Source organism: Coregonus clupeaformis, chromosome 18 (genome assembly GCF_020615455.1).
Source record: "Coregonus clupeaformis isolate EN_2021a chromosome 18, ASM2061545v1, whole genome shotgun sequence".
NCBI classification, from domain to species: Eukaryota; Metazoa; Chordata; class Actinopteri; order Salmoniformes; family Salmonidae; genus Coregonus; species Coregonus clupeaformis.
The window spans coordinates 53465555-53485854 of NC_059209.1; the positions used below are offsets into that span (position 1 = coordinate 53465555).

A 20300-nucleotide genomic window follows, 5' to 3' on the forward strand; every position below is an offset into this window, starting at 1 on the left:
TGTGTGTGTGTGTGTGGCAGGAGTGAACTAAGGAAAATAAAGTGTCACAAGAAACACAATGTCACAATGACAAGAGATATGAAGCCATAAATGCTCCTCCACCCCCAAACCCAATCCGAGACTGTATGGCCTGTCTCCAACAGACGATGTGGTTCAGGATTGGACTCTACAGCCACACTAAGACACACAAGTCATCATTGGATATTATGGTCTACCAGTAAGCAAGTGTGTGTGGTTCTGTGTGTGGGTCAAACAATATCCAAATATTGCTCACAATTATTCACTGTTCCTTTGGTACACATACATTTTTACACATGGAATGACTGATATCTTTTCCCTTCAACAAATCAATTGTATTTGCTGTGTTTGGATCCTAAAACTATTTTATTATTGTAGTGGAAAGAGGTTATATTGATAGGGGTGAGATTAAACAGTGTATTACTGCCCAACCCCCTCACTAGATCCCCTTTGTAAATACCACCTTCATTTGGAAAAATAGTAAATGCAACTGGGCCTGTGTTGAAATGGGATGCAGCTCACATCCTTCTCTCCTAGCCTGTAAGAAGTTCAATCTGTTCCAGGACAATAACCACAATCCATTTGACTTTCCTCCCCCTGGTATTTTAGCTCAGGTACGTAAGACTATTCAGGACCTTGAAATGGTAGACAGGACAGAAATAAGAGAATAATGTTCTGGGCTAAAGCTGAAAAGTATTCTTCAGGTTTTTGTCAGTATATTGCTGATGTTTGATTGTTTAATTATGTATGTTGACAAAAAATACAGACCTTTGTTTATACATTAGGCAGATTCCAAGAAAACCTGCGTGGGGTGGAATGAGCTGAAACTTAGTGCCATGGAGAAGAGTCATCGATGGCCTATGCTCCCAAAGGAGGGATGGGCCTAAGTAAGTAAGTAAGTATGTTTGTTTAATACATTACGCTACCTGATGCATGTAGGTACCTGTACAATGTACAGTATTTAGCTCCTATAATTAAACCAGTTATAGTACTGTAATAAACTGTAAAATAACATAACTTTCTACAAAATTGCTGCTGCTGCCTGCAATCGATTTTCAATTAGATCTGTCTGCAGAGAGCCACAACTCCTGACAACAACAACAATGTGCTGCCATCAATCATGATGATGTCAACCCATTTTCTGCCCATATCCGACAGTGGTGACCTCTCATACAAGACAATGGTGATAATAGACAGTGAAGCACTTTTCTTAGCTTCCTGCTGTTTTCAGATTGGTTTTGATTGCATGTTGATTATATTGGACATCCCCCTCAGGCTACAGTCATTTATCACATCACCACGACAATAACACCAGTGTCTTTTTGCTTTTATGATGCTCTTTTCCCAAACAATCACTGGCTACTTGGTCTTGTGCCTGTAAATATGGCCACGCTGTCTCCATTTATATAATATAAGTATACTCCCTGGCAACTGTGTAAGAGAGGGCTAAAGGTCTGCTGACCAATAACAAAGGGAAGAGAAGAAGAGAGGAAATGAGAGAGTGAGAAGGCATGTTTTGTGTAAGTAGGATTCTTTGAAATGTGAATAAATATGTGATAAGATTGTGTGTGTGTGTGGCCATGTGCGTCACAGCATGTGTGTGTGTGTGAGAGAGAGAGAGAGAGAGTAATGCTGCTCTCCCATACATTAAGCTAAGTGCTCCTTGGCTCTCCAGAAGTAGTAAATGGAGTCTTATGGCCTGAGGAGGTTTTGTCTTCCAGCTCTGAATGAAAAGCAGAGTGTCCCCAGCCTCAGGTCACCTCTCCTGTGAATCATCAAAATCAGAAGATGCCTCTCTTTTGTAAGTGTGTGTGTGAGCGAGTGTGTCCATGCCAGTATGTATGCATGTGAGTGTGTCTGTATATATAAATGCATTTCTGCGTGTGGGATATTTTCTGTGATGGTATTTAATTCACGCTACATACGATATATCACCTGTGTCAGCACTCTTTCCATTTCTTGACATTCAAACAGAAACCCCCCAAGAATATATCAACATAATACCACCAATTCCTGGCAGTATCATAATTCCAGTGCTACCCTCTACACCTCTGCATTTAGCTCAAACTGCTGGAATCCATTTTAAATGCAATCCTTTGACAATCATATCTTACAGTGGCTTAAATCTCAAAGACAGCAAGCGGTAACCCCCACAGAGGAACATTAAATGGGATGTTTTGTGCAGATAATAATAATCTCTCTGCAGTGGATCTTGTTCCTCTGTGGTAATGCTGCAACGGTTTCTGGTCTTTAATGATGTGAGTACTGTAGAGCTGTGTGTGCTGCTGCTTGCATCAGTCCCTCACTTTATTCTCTGACCGTCTCTCTCCACAGCTCTTAGGTTTGAGAAGCGCTAGGATTTGACATAACAATCGCAGCGTTCACTGTCTCTCACTTCATCAGAAGAGCCTACTTATCTCTGAGAGAGCCTGTGTTTGGTTATGTAATTATATAGAATTATTATACATACAATCTTTGTGTGATATTCTGTAACATGTCAGAATTATAATCTGTGTGGTGCTTTATTGTGTGCATAGAAATAATTAAAATAATAAACTCTCAGATACTTTTGAAGTCTCTTTTTCTTTTCATGACGGATTGCAGTCACTTTCATCAGCTATATTACTCATATTCAATGCTGAAAAGGGAAACACCTTACAAAACTGTAAACATTGATCACTATGCCCTCAATGTTATTTCTCAGAGAAGAAGGTGCACTGACCTGGGAGTGGTGATAGACCAGGGTGATACTTTGAAACACTTTGACTAAAATAATAGCATTCATGGAGTTCATGTTGCAACTGCCAATGTTCTGCCAAGTAATTATGGGTGCCATTCATTATAGATATGGAAGCATTAGACACGCATGGCATCTTGTTTATTGAGTCAGTATTCTTGGGTCATGGACTGCCCTGCATTAGGTTGCAAGCAATTGCTCTGTGCAGTTGCACACCTATGTTTGCAGAAAGGGAAGAATATTAATATCCCAATTGAAATTCTGTTTTAGAGTTTAGTGAGAGCAGATCCCATGCTTTTCACTAAAGGCCAACACATAATTTCAATTCTCCATTATGCCGATTAATTAATTGTAATGTTCTTTTCACTGTTTTTCTCAGATTATACTTGAGCAAAAGCCTGATCTCTGGTTAAGAATTGAGTTACTCCAAGAATGAACCAGACAGAAAGCTTCACTGAGACACAAAAGAAAATGTATGTAACCTACTAAGGTAAGGCCTAATTAAGTACAGTGAGGGAAAAAAGTATTTGATCCCCTGCTGATTTTGTACGTTTGCCCACTGACAAAGAAATGATCAGTATAATTTTAATGGTAGGTTTATTTGAACAGTGAGAGACAGAATAACAACAAAAAAATCCAGAAAAACACATGTCAAAAATGTTATAAATTGATTTGCATTTTAATGAGGGAAATAAGTATTTAACCCCCTCTCAATCAGAAAGATTTCTGGCTCCCAGGTGTCTTTTATACAGGTAATGAGCTGAGATTAGGAGCACACTCTGAAAGGGAGTGCTCCTAATCTCAGTTTGTTACCTGTATAAAAGACACCTGTCCACAGAAGCAATCAATCAATCAGATTCCAAACTCTCCACCATGGCCAAGACCAAAGAGGTCTCCAAGGATGACAGGACAACTTCACCGCATCAAAGGGACGATGGACGGGGCCATGTACCGTCAAATCTTGGGTGAGAACCTCCTTCCCTCAGCCAGGGCATTGAAAATGGGTCATGGATGGGTATTCTAGCATGACAATGACCCAAAACACACGGCCAAGGCAACAAAGGAGTGGCTCAAGAAGAAGCACATTAAGGTCCTGGAGTGGCCTAGCCAGTCTCCAGACCTTAATCCCATAGAAAATCTGTGGAGGGAGCTGAAGGTTCGAGTTGCCAAACGTCAGCCTCGAAACCTTAATGACTTGGAGAAGATCTGCAAAGAGGAGTGGGACAAAATCCCTCCTGAGATGTGTGCAAACCTGGTGGTCAACTACAAGAAACGTCTGACCTCTGTGATTGCCAACAAGGGTTTTGCCACCAAGTACTAAGTCATGTTTTGCAGAGGGGTCAAATACTTATTTCCCTCATTAAAATACAAATCAATTTATAACATTTTTGACATGCATTTTTGTTGTTGTTATTCTGTCTCTCACTGTTCAAATAAACCTACCATTAAATGTATAGACTGATCATGTCTTTGTCAGTGGGCAAATGTACAAAATCAGCAGGGGATCAAATACTTTTTTCCCTCACTGTAGGATGCATGCATATATATATTTACTTGGGTCATCTTGATGAATTCATGCTTGTAACTAAGCATAAAACAAACACAGTGGTACTTGTAATGTATTTAGTGGATGTTAAGATTAGGACTGTATCTCATCATGATTTAGCCATTTAGTTTATTGAGAGAAAAGTGTGGTGTGGCCCACATATCACATTCGCCTAATTCACAGAATTTTCTGAAGAACTGTAATGGAAAGGTAATCAATAATTAATGTATCGAGTGTTTGTCCTATCCACCAACGCGTGCAGTAGTATTGGTATTTTTAAGGCGCAAGGAGTCAGGGAGAATGTATTTCAGGACCATGGCCAGCGTCGTGTGAAAAATCTGTTGTCACCTAGTTGGCCTTCTGTGGTTACAAACAACTCTGAACAAAAATATAAACGCAACATGCAACAATTTAAAAGATTTTACTGAGTTACAGTTCATAGATGGAAATGAGTCAATTGAAATAAATTCAATAGCCCCCCCAACACCTAACGCACTGCGCTTTTAGCAGGATAAACTACTTTCAACATTATACCAGCCTGGTATGTTTTCAAAGATTTAAGATACAGAATTACTCATTTTAATCAAGTGAACTTGAAAACATTGCTTTAAGGTGAATTTGTGAATGTGTTTTGTTTAGCCAACACACCACGCCGTTCGAGACTGTGGCGGGAATTATAATTTGGCACTATGGTTTGCAACAGGTCGAGCTGTTGTCGTATCAAATGGAATTTGAAATGATGCCGGCGAGAACAAAGCTGACTCCATTACAATAACGAGCCACAATGATACACTGCCACATAAACATAAGGCTACACGTCACAAACCTTTCAGCAAATACAATCCGTTTTACAGCACCATTAATTTGCCTTTCAAATGGCTGCGATTCATCTTTAGCCTGTCATCTGAAATAAAAAATGTTGTTGCTTTGCCCCAAAAACATGCAAAAACGATCAATTTCCATTGTTCAATATGAAACTTAAAAAACGTATTTGAAGAATAACATGAGCTCTTAAATCTGTAGAAAATATGTTTGTTTAGAGTCGTCGAAGAACTGTGTTAAAGAGTCTCGGTCTGGAATCAAAACCTCTCATCACATCGCTATAGTGATTTCTTATCAGCAGCATAGCATTGCCTATATACAGTCTCCAGTACTGTACGTCGCAGTGTTTCACGTAATTCTCCCTCTAACTAGATTGTTCCATTAGATGGAATTGCCCGCATCACTCAATTTAATACAATTCTCTCTCTCTCTCTCTCTCTCTCTCTCTCTCTCTCTCTCTCTCTCTCTCTCTCTCTCTCTGTCTATCTCCTCTTTCCTGAAGTAGCCTACTGCAGAGAGAGAACTGCATCGAAAAAACACACCCGCAGACAGTAACTACCTCAGTTCTACAGTGGGATACCAGTAAATTCAGATTCACAAGACACAAGCAACTCGCCTGGTGCAATGGCTAACAACCAGTGCCATCCACTTTTCCTCTCTCAAACAACGGTAAGCGCTTTGATTTCTTGAGGGAACGTTGTGGGAAAGCAAAGGTTGTTCTTTTTCAAGTAGGCTAGCCTACAGTGTTTCGTTTATATTGTTTCATTTTGCCTTTCGCGGATTACAGCAGAATGTTCATTATAGGCTAAATGCAAAGTAAAGTAGCAAAAGACACTGTTTGATATTGTCATATGCAAAGTTCGGTTGCGTAGGCCAAATTATTGTATGACAGACTGCAGTGCAACTGTGAGGAGGATGTTGGCAGGGGTACCCACTTTATTAATAATAAAAGGCTACTTACTGCTCAGTCTCATTCATAGCTTACGTCTGAAGTTTACCCGATTTTTCAGTAGAATTGCCTTTGAAACTATACTGACAAAAATAATGCCCTTGATGTTTTTGCAGGAATGGAGTGTCTATGCTTGGCTTTTCTTTATAGTCCGTGTAAGAAATGTGCTTCAAACCATCCAGATACACTATTTGGAGTATAGCCTTCATTTGGGATACTAAGCTATAATGTAGGCCAACATCAAAGAAAACAGTTTGGTTTTAGTCCTGTTACATCGAGGCTACCCCTTTAGACAGACCCACCAAGTAAAGGCATGATGTCCATGATATCTGTTCTTTATTCAGTTTCAATTGAAGTCGATAGTTGCTACTGTCTCAAATCTCTGCAAGTCTGAAACAAGCTCTCGTCTGCGGTGAATGATTATCACGCCGCGGCTCGCCCCGAGCGCTTAAAGCACTCTGCATTACCGCCAAAAAGAGCGCAAGGCTGCGGGTACAGTAGCGAGCTGGGTACTGAGTCATCCGTGAACTGCACCTCAAGAGTGTCAACGATTGATAGGCTACCAAAGAGCACGTCCAGTGAAGCAGAAAGGTGCATCAAAGTGCTCTGTAGTAGGATGACTATAGGTTCTTGGTAACATTTAAGTTGTCTTCAAAACGGCTTGACAGATTTTCATGTGAGGTGTTGTCTACCTGGACAGTTGGTGGGAAATATGAGACTATTTTTCTTCATCCTCACTTGACTTTTAATGGCGTTGACAGCAAAATGAAGCCACGTGTAGGCTATGGTTTTCAGATTAAGGAAAAACTCATGGAGGAGGAAAGGGCTTTCTTTTTCATTAGATCACCAATCAATCAACCTATCAATCACCAATCAATCCTGAACTTTATAGGCTTGACACATCCCACTGGGCACAGGCTCAATTCAAAGTATATTCCACATTGGTTCAACTTAATTTAATTGAAATGATGTGGAAACAACATTAATTCAACCAGTGTGTGCAAACCCAAACCATCTTCTCCCAGGTGGACCAAACACTATAGGGGTACATACTGTACACCCTTCCAGGGGTACTAGGACCCCTAGGGGTACTTTGCCTATCCACAGGGGGTTCTTGAGAAGACTCATGAGACCATAGGCCTACTGGTGAAATGCACATGAGGGGGTACTTCAGGGGTACTCCGGGTAGAGCAAAATTCAGTTGCACTATAGCAACCCCACCTGACTCATAGCTACATCCTTGAGAGGTAGTTAATTGACAATGACAATTCAGTAAAAGTGGAGGCTCCAAATAGACCCAGTGTGTCAGCCATGTAAGTCACCCTGTCTAAGCAATAAGCAAATGGACAATTTACAGATAAATCATTTGCATATATCTGGGATGAGTCAACCCGGCAATTACTTGGCATTGTAAAATAATGTTATTCAGCCACGTCCTCTAAACTCGCTTGCCCATCTTCAATTAACATTTGAACCACAGAATTTAATCATTGTTTTTCGTATTACTAGAATACTTATCTTTCTCAGGATACCCACAGTATTGTTCTTTATCAGATCAAGGTTTTTCCTGCACAAATGATCGCATCTCTTCACACATGCATACCTCAATTTTCACAATTTTCTCTCATGCTGTAATTTGTGGTTGTACAAAGAGGCCTCTTTCCAAATGGCTGTCAACCTGGTGAATCACTGCCATAGACTATAGTGTAAAAGCTGCATCCAGCAGCGAGCGACGTGCTCACCGGCTTCTCTGTTAGGGCTCTCTGTGTTTCCTAGATCTGCGGTGAGGGGCTGGCATGACTGGGTGACCATATGGACCAAACAGGAACCTGTGTGTGTTCTCCGGGAGCCAAGGCACAACCATTACACTGTTCGGATCATCCCTCCCTTCCTGACTCAAATGTAACTCTGTTAAGTATTATGTGACATAGTTATAATAAATGGGAACTAGGTGATATTCTAATACGAATCCCAGAGATAGGTTGCAGTTATCTCATTGGCCATTATACCCTGCATCTGTGAAATCAGCTGGATGTGCTGTTCAGTGAATGCAACATACAGTGAGGGAAAAAAGTATTTGATCCCCTGCTGATTTTGTAAGTTTGCCCACTGACAAAGACATGATCAGTCTATAATTTTAATGGTAGGTTTATTTGAACAGTGAGAGACAGAATAACAACAAAAAAATCCAGAAAAACGCATGTCAAAAATGTTATAAATTGATTTGCATTTTAATGAGGGAAATAAGTATTTGACCCCTCTGCAAAACATGACTTAGTACTTGGTGGCAAAACACTTGTTGGCAATCACAGAGGTCAGACGTTTCTTGTAGTTGGCCACCAGGTTTGCACACATCTCAGGAGGGATTTTGTCCCACTCCTCTTTGCAGATCTTCTCCAAGTCATTAAGGTTTCGAGGCTGACGTTTGGCAACTCGAACCTTCAGCTCCCTCCACAGATTTTCTACGGGATTAAGGTCTGGAGACTGGCTAGGCTACTCCAGGACCTTAATGTGCTTCTTCTTGAGCCACTCCTTTGTTGCCTTGGCCATGTGTTTTGGGTCATTGTCTTGCTGGAATACCCATCCACGACCCATTTTCAATGCCCTGGCTGAGGGAAGGAGGTTCTCACCCAAGATTTGACGGTACATGGCCCCGTCCATCGTCCCTTTGATGCGGTGAAGTTGTCCTGTCCCCTTAGCAGAAAAACACCCCCAAAGCATAATGTTTCCACCTCCATGTTTGACGGTGGGGATGGTGTTCTTGGGGTCATAGGCAGCATTCCTCCTCCTCCAAACACGGCGAGTTGAGTTGATGCCAAAGAGCTCGATTTTGGTCTCATCTGACCACAACACTTTCACCCAGTTCTCATCTGAATCGTTCAGATGTTCATTGGCAAACATCAGACGGGCCTGTATATGTGCTTTCTTGAGCAGGGGGACATTGCGGGCGCTGCAGGATTTCAGTCCTTCACGGCGTAGTGTGTTACCAATTGTTTTCTTGGTGACTATGGTCCCAGCTGCCTTGAGATCATTGACAAGATCCTCCCGTGTGTCACGGTTTCGGCCGAGGCTGCCTCTCTCCCTTGTTCGGGCAGGCTTCGGCGTTCGTCGTCTCCGGAATTCTAGCTGCCACCGCTAGATGTTTCATGTTCGTTTGCTTTTGTCTGTTTGTTTACACACCTGTTTCTGTTTTGACGTAATTAGTGTCCTATAAGTTTCTCGTTGTGTTTGTCTAGTGTTGTGTGTGATTGTTTCCGTCAGTGTTGTGTTTTGCTCGGTTGAGCGTATTGTCTCCACTGTGCTGGAGCTTATTTTTGCACTTGTGTGTGCACCGTTACATTTTGTCGCACCTGTTAGTGCGCATTTACCTTTCGCCTTCGTGCGGGTTTTGCTGTCGGGCTTAGTTGTCCTGTTGCCTGTGTTGGGCCAGTAATACAGCCTTTGGAACATTCAGTCTGCGTCCTGCGTTTGATTCCTACACTACACCTACAACACGCCCTGACACCGTGTAGTTCTGGGCTGGAGAGTTTGGAATCTGATTGATTGCTTCTGTGGACAGAAGAGTGTGCTCCTAATCTCAGCTCGTTACCTGTATAAAAGACACCTGGGAGCCAGAAATCTTTCTGATTGAGAGGGGGTCAAATACTTATTTCCCTTATTAAAATGCAAATCAATTTATACAATTTTTGACATGCGTCTTTCTGGATTTTTTTGTTGTTATTCTGTCTCTCACTGTTCAAATAAACCTACCATTAAAATTATAGACTGATAATTTCTTTGTCAGTGGGCAAACGTACAAAATCAGCAGGGCATCAAATACTGTTTTCCCTCACTGTAGGTAAAAAAGGGATTGCCAACATGCAACAGCAGTAGGAAGTAACCATAAAAGTTGAATTTAAGCCGTTCACCATCAAAATATCCTTGTGAAGGTTGACTCTGCACTACAGAGCACTATTGAAGCAGGTTTCTTTCAGGGGTAATCTGTGTACCCACATGGCTAGTGGGCCTTAACTCTCCTCCATTCCTCTCTCACTTTCTCTATTCTCCTTCAATCTCTCTCATTCATCACTCTCTTCTCCCCCTTCAACCCTCTCTCTTTCTTTCCGGTCTACCCCTCTCCTCTTTCCAGGTACCCATCTCAACTGTCCTTCCCCCTCTCCCCTTCATCTCTCTCCACTCCTCCTGTCTCCATTCCACTCCCTTTTCCTATCCCTCTTTATACATCCCTCTCTTTTTTCTGTATTCCACCATCTTTCTCTCTCTCTGTAATGTCATCAGGATCTCCTAACTGAATACCTCCCAGGCCCAGGCTCCGTCTTGCAGATGAGGTCATGCGGTCTCCATTTTGATGGGATTATGTGTGGGTCGGCCCATTTAGAGATTGGAGCTGCTCTGTCTGATGCTGATGGAACAAACCAAATGCCAAACCATCCACCCACGCTTGTCTTTCAAAGGGGAGGACACTCACAAGTCGAACATGACTAAGACTGAATATATTAAAATATAGATTGCATCCCTGACATTGGTTGAATATGAAAGTATGTGACAGGATATTGAATAAAAAACACAGAGTGTGGATGAGTCTAATAGGGAGCATAAGTTGCTAGTATTTCCATCATAGGATGTTTGCACTTGCATTCACATTGAACCACAGACTTAAAAAATGTCCAAATGGAGTGCATACAGGGAGGGCAAGGTCACTGGCAGCTTGCTTGTTTTTCATTACTGCTTTGCTTTGTGTGAGTGAGTATGTTTGGTCCAGTCTGGCTTCAGACTGCACAAAGCAGGCATTATTGATTATCTATTATGATCTCAGGAAAACATATGAGGTGTTTCCTGCCCTCAGTAGGTGTGGGTCATGAAACCTGTAAACTCCTCTTGCTACAAGGTAGCTTTTGTTTTTCATTCTAACCACCTGATGTACAGTGCATTCAGAAAGTATTCCACATTTTGTTACATTCTTATTCTAAAATGAATTAACTTAGTTTTTTCCCTCATCAATCTACGCACAATACCCCATAATAACAAAGCGAAAATAGATTTCTCTACAATTTAATGTATTAAAAATAAAAAACAGAAATACCTTATTCAGACCCTTTGCTATGAGACTCGAAATTGAGCTCAGGTGCATCCTGTTTCCATTGATCATCCTTGAGATGTTTCTACAACTTGATTGGAGTCCACCTGTGGTAAATTCAATTGATTGGACATGATTTGGAAAAGCACACACCCGTCTATATAAGGTCCCACAGTTGACAGGGCATATCAGAGCAAAAACCAAGCCATGAGGTCAAAGGAATTGTTTGTAGAGCGCCGAGACAGGATTGTGTTGAGGCACAGATCTGGAGAAGGGTACCAAAACATTTCTGCAGCATTGAAGGTCCTCAAGAACACAGTGGCCTCCATCATTCTTAAATGGAAGAAGTTTGGAACCACCAAGACTCTTCCTAGAGCTGGCTGCACGGCCAAACTGAGCAATCGGGGGAGAAGGACTTTGGTCATGGAGGTGACCAAGAACCCGATGGTCACTCTGACAGAGCTACAGAGTTCCTCTGTGGAGATGGGAGAACCTTCCAGAAGGACAATCATCTTTGCAGCACTCCACCAAACAGGCCTTTATGGTAGAGTAGCCAGATTGAAGCCACTCCTCAGTAAAAGGCACATGACAGCCCATTTGGAGTTTGCCAAAAGGCACGTAAAGACTCTCAGACCATGAGAAACAAGATGCTCTGGTCTGAGGAAACCAAGATTGAACTCTTTGGCCTGAATACCAAGCATCACGTCTGGAGGAAACCTGGCACTATCCCTACGGGGAAGCATGGTGGTGGCAGCATCATGCTGTGGGGATGTTTTTCAGTGGTAGGGACTGGGAGACTAGTCAGGATCGAGGGAAAGATGAACGGAGCAAAGTACTGAGAGATCCTTGATGAAAACCTGCTCAGGACCTCAGACTGAGGCAAAGGTTCACCTTCCATCCGGACAATGACCCTAAGCACACAGCCAAGACAACGGAGGAGTCGCTTCGGGACAAGTCTCTGAATGTCCTTGAGTGGCCCAGCCAGAGCCCGGACTTGAACCCGATCGAACATGTCTGGAGAGACCTGAAAATAGCTAGCTAGCAGCGACGCTCCCCATCCAACCTGACAGAACTTGAGTGGATCTGCAGAGAAGAATGGGAAAAACTCCCCAAATACAGGTGTGCCATACGTAAAAATGTATGCGAACATTACTGTAAGTCGCTTTGGATAAAAGCGTCTGCTAAATGGCATATTATTGTAGTGTCATACCCAAGAAGACTTGAGGCTGTATTCGCTGCCAAAGGTGCTTCAACAAAGTACGGAGTAAAGGGTCTGAATACTTATGTAAATCTGATATTTTCCGTTTTTTATTTTTAGTAAATTTGCAGAAATGTCAAAAAAACTGTTTTTGCTTTGTCATTATGGGGTATTGTGTGTAGATTGTAGATTTGTAAATGTTTTATCCATTTTAGAATAAGGCTGTAACATAACAAAATGTGGAAAATGTCAAGGCGTCTGAATACTTTCCAAATGTACTGTACATGTAAAATGGTGAGAGGTGATCTGTGTCATGAGTCTAAGGCAATTTGAGTAAGCAACATATTCCAACATATTGCCCTTTAGTCCAAAAGGTAGACTCATTATGCATGAGATCAGATCCAGCTAACGATCCTCGGATACCTTCTTCTCAAACTCTCATTTAAATCTCTATTATAGTGCCATCTTTAACCGGTAACAAAATACAGGTTGGCATTTATTGTCATGAGTCTTGTCTTGGAGGCAGAGCTGAGCGATTTCCCCTTAGATAGGCCAGCTACAAAGTCATAATTGGCTATATTGTAAAAATTCATGAAAATAAAAATGTGCTTTTTGGTCTTAATTTAAGGTGAGGGTTAGCCATTAGTGTTAGCAATGTGGTTAAGGTTAGGTTTAAAATGATTTGATGACTTTGTGGCTGTGCCAGCTAGTTACCACTCTGCAGAGCTACCTCCAGAACAAGATTCATGACGAAAAATGCTAACCTGCTAATAGTTTGTGGAAACTTATGTATTAGTGTCAGTAGCCCGGAGCAATGTCCTAAAATCGTGTCTTTAATCTGTTCATTTTTCTGTGGATTAGTTGGAAAGTTGGGCCATGTAATAGTTGACCTGGAGTTTTTTCCCCAGTCTAAAGAGGCTGAAGGAAAGCAGAGGCACCATCCATCACCCAGACAGAGGCTATCACTAGACCAGGGCCTATTTCAAGCCATCCTCAGACAGTTCACAGTAATGGTTGCTGCACGCCTTGTGTTAACCCTCTGTATGTCAGTCCACTCAAATCAAATCAAATGTTATTGGTCACATATACATTTTTAGCAGATGTTATTGCGGGTGCAGCGAAATGCTTGTGTTCCTAGCTCCAACAGTGCAGTACTATCTAACAATTCACAACAATACACACACATCTAAAAGTAAAAGAATGGAATTAAGAAATATATACATAAATAAATCTCTCCTGTGACAGAGGAACCCCACTGGGCCAATCTCTGGGAGTCGCTTGCCTTGCTAGGCCTCCTGGTGCAGGATGACATCACAGTGTGAACTGAACTGGGTTTGGTAGGGATGGAGATGGACAATTGATGGGGTGGGGAAGGGTAGAGAAGTATTTTCAAGGTTGAGAAGTATTTTTCAGGTTGATAATTTTTTTGGTAAAAACTTTTGCTTTTTTCAATCAGTACACAACATGTTCATGACGTTACAAAGACGTATTTTCAACCAATTTGGCCCACTGGGTAGGGAGGTATATAGGGCCCGAGTTTGATGAAAGGGGTTAGGCTACCTATATACAGTGGGGGGAAAAGTATTTAGTCAGCCACCAATTGTGCAAGTTCTCCCACTTAAAAAGATTAGAGAGGCCTGTAATTTTCATCATAGGTACACGTCAACTATGACAGACAAATTGAGAAAAGAAAATCCAGAAAATCACATTGTAGGATTTTTAATGAATTTATTTGCAAATTATGGTGGAAAATAAGTATTTGGTCACCTACAAACAAGCAAGATCGTCGTGTTTGGAGGACAAAGAATGCTGAGTTGCATCCAAAGAACACCATACCTACTGTGAAGCATGGGGGTGGAAACATCATGCTTTGGGGCTGTTTTTCTGCAAAGGGACCAGGACGACTGATCCATGTAAAGGAAAGAATGAATGGGGCCATGTATCGTGAGATTTTGAGTGAAAACCTCCTTCCATCAGCAAGGGCATTGAAGATGAAACGTGGCTGGGTCTTTCAGCAACGGGCAACGAAGGAGTGGCTTCGTAAGAAGCATTTCAAGGTCCTGGAGTGGCCTAGCCAGTCTCCAGATCTCAACCCCATAGAAAATCTTTGGAGGGAGTTGAAAGTCCGTGTTGCCCAGCGACAGCCCCAAAACATCACTGCTCTAGAGGAGATCTGCATGGAGGAATGGGCCAAAATACCAGCAACAGTGTGTGAAAACCTTGTGAAGACTTACAGAAAACGTTTGACCTGTGTCATTGCCAACAAAGGGTATATAACAAAGTATTGAGAAACTTTTGTTATTGACCAAATACTTATTTTCCACCATAATTTGCAAATAAATTCATAAAAAATCCTACAATGTGATTTTCTGGATTTTTTTCCCCTTTTGTCTGTCATAGTTGACGTGTACCTATGATGAAAATTACAGGCCTCTCTCATCTTTTTAAGTGGGAGAACTTGCACAATTGGTGGCTGACTAAATACTTTTTTCCCCCACTGTAGTTAGGGCAGTTAGGTAAGTTTGAAGGAGGCTAGTTAGAGGTTTGGAGTGGTAACTAGTTAAGGATGGGTGCTTTGACAGGTGGATATGAGGGGATGGTGGAGGGAGAGGTTGAATGGAAGGGTATAAATGAACGGAAGAGAGTGGTGTGAGGTGGAGTGGAAAAGAAAGGAAGTGGGAGATGGATAGAAAGGGGAATAGAAGAGAAAAGTGAGGTAGACGTAAGTGGTATGGTAGATAGCAGTGTGACTGCCCCTGTTGGTCTGGCGGTCTGTGCTGTCTCAGTCTCCTCAGTGGTGGTCAGGTGAGGTGGAGTGTGAGGGCCTCGGTATGCACACAGGTCTTCACTGATCCTCATCACCACTGACAGGGCGGCTTGGGCTACGCTCCACAGACTCTCTGACAGACAGACGCTGGACACACACCCACAACCCACTGTGTGTGTGTGAGAGAGAGAGAGAGCGAGAGAGAGCATGAGGAAGAGAGTGTGTGTGTGTCTGTGTGTGTGTGTGTGTTTGTGTGCATGCGTACTTTGCATTTAGAGGTGTGTGATCACCCAACTCATGACCTACATGAAACACTAGGAAGCGTCAATGTCTTGAGAGTCTGTCAGGAGTCTTGACAAGCCACTGGCAGCGCCTGACTCTGAGTTCACATAACAGAAGCATTAAAAGTGCAAGCTTAGCTGTCAGAGTTATAAAACATAAACTGCAGAATGGGCTCCAATAGGAGAGTAGTACAGTATAACAGAGGGGTTGAGAAAGACAGGTTTTCATATTTAATCCCAGAGGATGGTTATTTAACAACACCTAACCCGAGTGTCCTCTGTAATACAGCTCAACGATGTTCATCTAAATAAGGTTCTCTGTAAAAAATTAAAATAAAAGCAGTCCAATAACAAGAAAGACAAAGCAGTAACACAGGACCCTGCTACTAGAGACAATGATAAATAACACAGGCAATAGGGGAATCAACTGAAAAATGAACAATACATATAAAAGGATCATTGGTCAGAAGCCAGCCAATGAGCCAAACAGGATAAGCAGAGTCACCTTGAATCAGCAGTGTCATTTTGCCCAGTAAAATTGTATTATGGGAGCTGGAGCCTGGGCGGTGATTTGTGGCCTCCTGACAGGGCTTCAGTGTTCATTAGGCCCTGTAGAGAGCAGCTCAGAGACACACTGGGCGGACGACCTCAAAGACACACCCTCAGTCTCTCACTCACCCTCATTCTCTCTCTCTCTCTCTCTCTCGCTCACACACACACACACACTCATACACACACACACACACACACACACGCACAGACACACACAGAGCGATGAAGTAAATCTGTGATATACTGTAGGTCTTGGTTTACACTTTGATCATTCACAATAAATCATGTTACATTACATTGGCATTTTAGTCATTTAGCAGACGCTCTTATATAGTTTTTTCATACTCACACATTGCAGGGTTATGTTGGGGTCTCCCCCAGCCAACCCAGGCCTCTGACGACTGGAAAGGTTTCCCCCTGCCCACTGTGTGTGTGTGTCCTAATTCATGTGTATGAAATCAGTGACCATGCCAAATCAATTTCCTTCCAACACCAACTGTGTGTGTGTGCGTACATTATGCTGGTGACACAGTGGTCATTTGCCTTCCGTTTTTCCTGTGGATCCTCTCCATGCATGGATTAAAGGATGACACTAAGGTTCCGCTTGGGTCGCCACATCCACTGTAATATACCAGCGCTTTATTAAAGACAAAATTGATTTGGGCCAGAGCCTTGTTTATTAGTTCCTTCTCCAACAGAAATGAATCTGACTCTGCACATTTCCTGTCTCTGTTTAAGGCCTGAGACTGATGTTAACTCATGAAATATAGAACAGGAGAGCTCTCTGGGAAATTGAATGTACTTTGTGAATATAAACTGAGAGTAATATGCCAAAGCCATTTTCTTCACATCACTCAAAGAAATGATCAAAAGGAAAGGGAGCAGTCAGGCAGGCAGGACGGTGAGTGAATGTTTAAGAGAGTTTGGTGTCTGTGCTGTTTCTGCATCACTGTCTGGTTATGAATGCAGCTGTGGAAACTACCCTCTGAGTTATTCACCTTATCTGACTGGAACCTTTCTCTCTCTCTAACCCCGGTCTTTCTGTCTCTCCCCCCTCTCTTTCTCCCCCTGTCTTTCCGTCTCTCCCCCCTCTCTTTCTCCCCCTGTCTTTCCGTCTCTCCCCCCTCTCTGTCTCTTTCTCCCCCTGTCTTTCCGTCTCTCCCCCCTCTCTTTCTCCCCCTGTCTTTCCGTCTCTCCCCCCTCTCTTTCTCCCCCTGTCTTTCCGTCTCTCCCCCTCTCTTTCTCCCCCTGTCTTTCCGTCTCTCCCCCCTCTCTGTCTCTTTCTCCCCCTGTCTTTCCGTCTCTCCCCCCTCTCTGTCTCTTTCTCCCCCTGTCTTTCCGTCTCTCCCCCCTCTCTGTCTCTTTCTCCCCCTGTCTTTCCGTCTCTCCCCCCTCTCTTTCTCCCCCTGTCTTTCCGTCTCTCCCCCCTCTCTGTCTCCCCCTGTCTTTCTGTCTCTCCCCCCTCTCTTTCTCCCCCTGTCTTTCCGTCTCTCCCCCCTCTCTTTCTCCCCCTGTCTTTCGTCTCTCCCCCTCTCTGTCTCCCCCTGTCTTTCTGTCTCTCCCCCCTCTCTTTCTCCCCCTGTCTTTCCGTCTCTCCCCCCTCTCTGTCTCTCTCCCCCCTCTCTGTCTCTCTCCCCCCTCTCTGTCTCTTTCTCCCCCTGTCTTTCTGTCTCTCCCCCTCTCTGTCTCTTTCTCCCCTGTCTTTCCGTCTCTCCCCCTCTCTGTCTCCCCCTGTCTTTCTGTCTCTCCCCCCTCTCTGTCTCTTTCTCCCCCTGTCTTTCCGTCTCTCCCCCCTCTCTGTCTCCCCCTGTCTTTCCGTCTCTCCCCCCTCTCTGTCTCCCCCTGTCTTTCTGTCTCTCCCCCCTCTCTTTCTCCCCCTGTCTTTCCGTCTCTCCCCCTCTCTGTCTCTTTCTCCCCCTGTCTTTCTGTCTCTCCCCCCTCTCTTTCTCCCCCTGTCTTTCCGTCTCTCCCCCTCTGTCTCTTTCTCCCCCTGTCTTTCCGTCTCTCCCCCTCTCTTTCTCCCCCTGTCTTTCCGTCTCTCCCCCTCTCTGTCTCTTTCTCCCCCTGTCTTTCCGTCTCTCCCCCCTCTCTTTCTCCCCCTGTCTTTCCGTCTCTCCCCCCTCTCTGTCTCTCTCTCCCCGTCTTTCTGTCCCCCCCTCTCTTTCTCTCTTTCTCCCACAGCTTGACCAATGAACACCACAGCCAGTGAGTGTATCTTCCTGTGGTGACAGCAGACTACAGGGATTTCCCCTGTTGCATCTCCAGATCCACCACTCTGCTTCACTCTGCTCTGCTCCCAAACCCCTCCGCCAACTTACATCCATCCCCCTCCACCCCCTTCCTACCCTCCTGTACTTCCACCCCTGAACCTCCTTCTGAGTTAAAATGGACGACAGCAATGATACCAGGACTTCCTTAGTGAAGGGGGCCAAGGACATTGCCAAGGAGGCCAAGCGGCACGCCGTGAAAATGGTCAACAAGGTCGTGGACAGCGCCACAGACGAGTACTCCCAGCGCAAATACAGCCGTTTCGAGGACGAGGTAGACGAGGGGGACGACTTTTACCATAATCCCCCGAGGCAGGACGGAGGCTACAATGACCACGACCAGGCCAGTGACGCCAGCGACGCCACAGAGGGCCATGATGATGAAGATGAGATCTACGAGGGGGAGTACCAGGGGATCCCAGCGGCTGGAGACAGGCGCGCCATGGAGGGGCAGGTGGCTCTGGGGCAGCCCGTCACAGACAGCCTGAGAGAACGTAAGGAGCTGGAGAAGGAGAGGCAGGCGGACGAGGAAGAACTGGCCCAACAGTATGAACTGATCATCCAGGAGTGTGGCCACGGCAGGTTCCAGTGGCAGCTGTTCCTGGTGCTGGGCCTGGCCCTCATGTCGGACGGGGTGGAGGTGTTCGTGGTGGGGTTCGTTCTGCCCAGCGCCGAGACGGACATGTGTGCTATGGGTGGCTCCAACTCCAGATCTGGATGGCTAGGTAAGGGGTTTGGGGTTTGGAGTGTGTGTGTGCGTTCGTTCGTGTGTAAAACATGAGTGCTTTAGCAGATTTCTGTAAGAAGAAGACAGGATTCAATTACTGTTGTCCACCTAGACTAGAGTACAATGTAAAGGCGGTTTGCTCCTAGCAGAACTCGGCTAGGCGAAGCGACTGTCTGTGCTGTCATACTCCCTAAAGACCTTCACTTGGAAACAATAAAAAAACGGCAATATTACTGTTGCTTGTCCCTCTTGATCCACCGTAGCAACAACATAGCCAAAAACACTCCTCAATGTAGTCTGAATAATGTAAAATAAATTAAGAAATCTGTTTTTGCCGAGGACGTCTTAGTAGCGTAATTGACCCTTCGCTTAGCCCCCCCTTGGGTACTGTTGCAACCTCAGACAAAATGTTCTTAGGAAGCCCAATTCCCCATTCAACCACTGGTGATATCTCCTCACAATGATTTCAAACTGTGTTTCTAATACACAATGAAATTAAACAGACTAAATCAAATCACATTTTATTTGTCACATGCGCCGAAGAACACAGGTGTAGACCTTACAGTGAAATGCTTACTTACAAGCTCTTAACCAACAATGCAGTTTTAAGAGAAAATAGCAACAAAAAATATAATATAAAATAAAACGAAATAAAAGTAACAAATAATTAAAGAGCAGCAGTAAAAATAACAATAGCGAGGCTATATACAGGGGGAGTCAATGTGCAGGGTTAGTCGAGGTAATTGGGGTAATATGTACATGTAGGTAGAGTTATTAAAGTGACAATGCATAAATAATAAACAGAGAGTAGCAGCAGCGTAAAAGAGAGGGGGGGCAATGCAAATAGTCTGGGTAGCCATTTGATTAGATGTTCAGGAGTCTTATGGCTTGGGGGTAGAAGCTGTTTAGTCTCTTGGACCTAGACTTGGCGCTCCGTTACCGCTTGCCGTGCGGTAGCAGAGAGAACAGTCTATGACTAGGGTGGCTGGAGTCTTTGACAATTTTTAGGGCCTTCCTCTGACACCGCCTGGTATAGAGGTCCTGGATGGCAGGAAGCTTGGCCCCAGTGATGTACTGGGCCGTACGCACTACCCTCTGTAGTGCCTTGCGGTCGGAGGCCGAGCAGTTACCATACCAGGCAGTGATGCAACCAGTCAGGATGCTCTCGATGGTGCAGCTGTAGAACCTTTTGAGGATCTGAGGACCCATGCCAAATATTTTCAGTCTCCATAGGTTTTGTCATGCCCTCTTCACGACTGTCTTGGTGTGCTTGGACCATGTTAGTATGTTGCTGATGTGGACACCAAGGAAGTTGAAGCTCTCAATCTGCTCGGCTACAGCCCCGTCGATGAGAATGGG

General features: G+C 43.9%; 1 protein-coding gene across 1 annotated transcript in view; it reads left to right on the top strand.

Annotated features, from left to right (window-relative positions):
* Positions 1 to 5597: 5597 nt before the first annotated feature.
* The window catches only part of LOC121573415 (synaptic vesicle glycoprotein 2C-like), a 55285-nt gene continuing 40582 nt past the window's right edge, over positions 5598 to 20300 (top strand). Inside the window, exons 1-2 of the mRNA XM_041885382.2 lie at positions 5598 to 5792; positions 18129 to 18939. Of these exons, the coding sequence (XP_041741316.1) occupies positions 18333 to 18939 (607 nt within the window). The 5' untranslated portion in view covers positions 5598 to 5792; positions 18129 to 18332. The remainder of the gene's footprint in view (positions 5793 to 18128; positions 18940 to 20300) is intronic.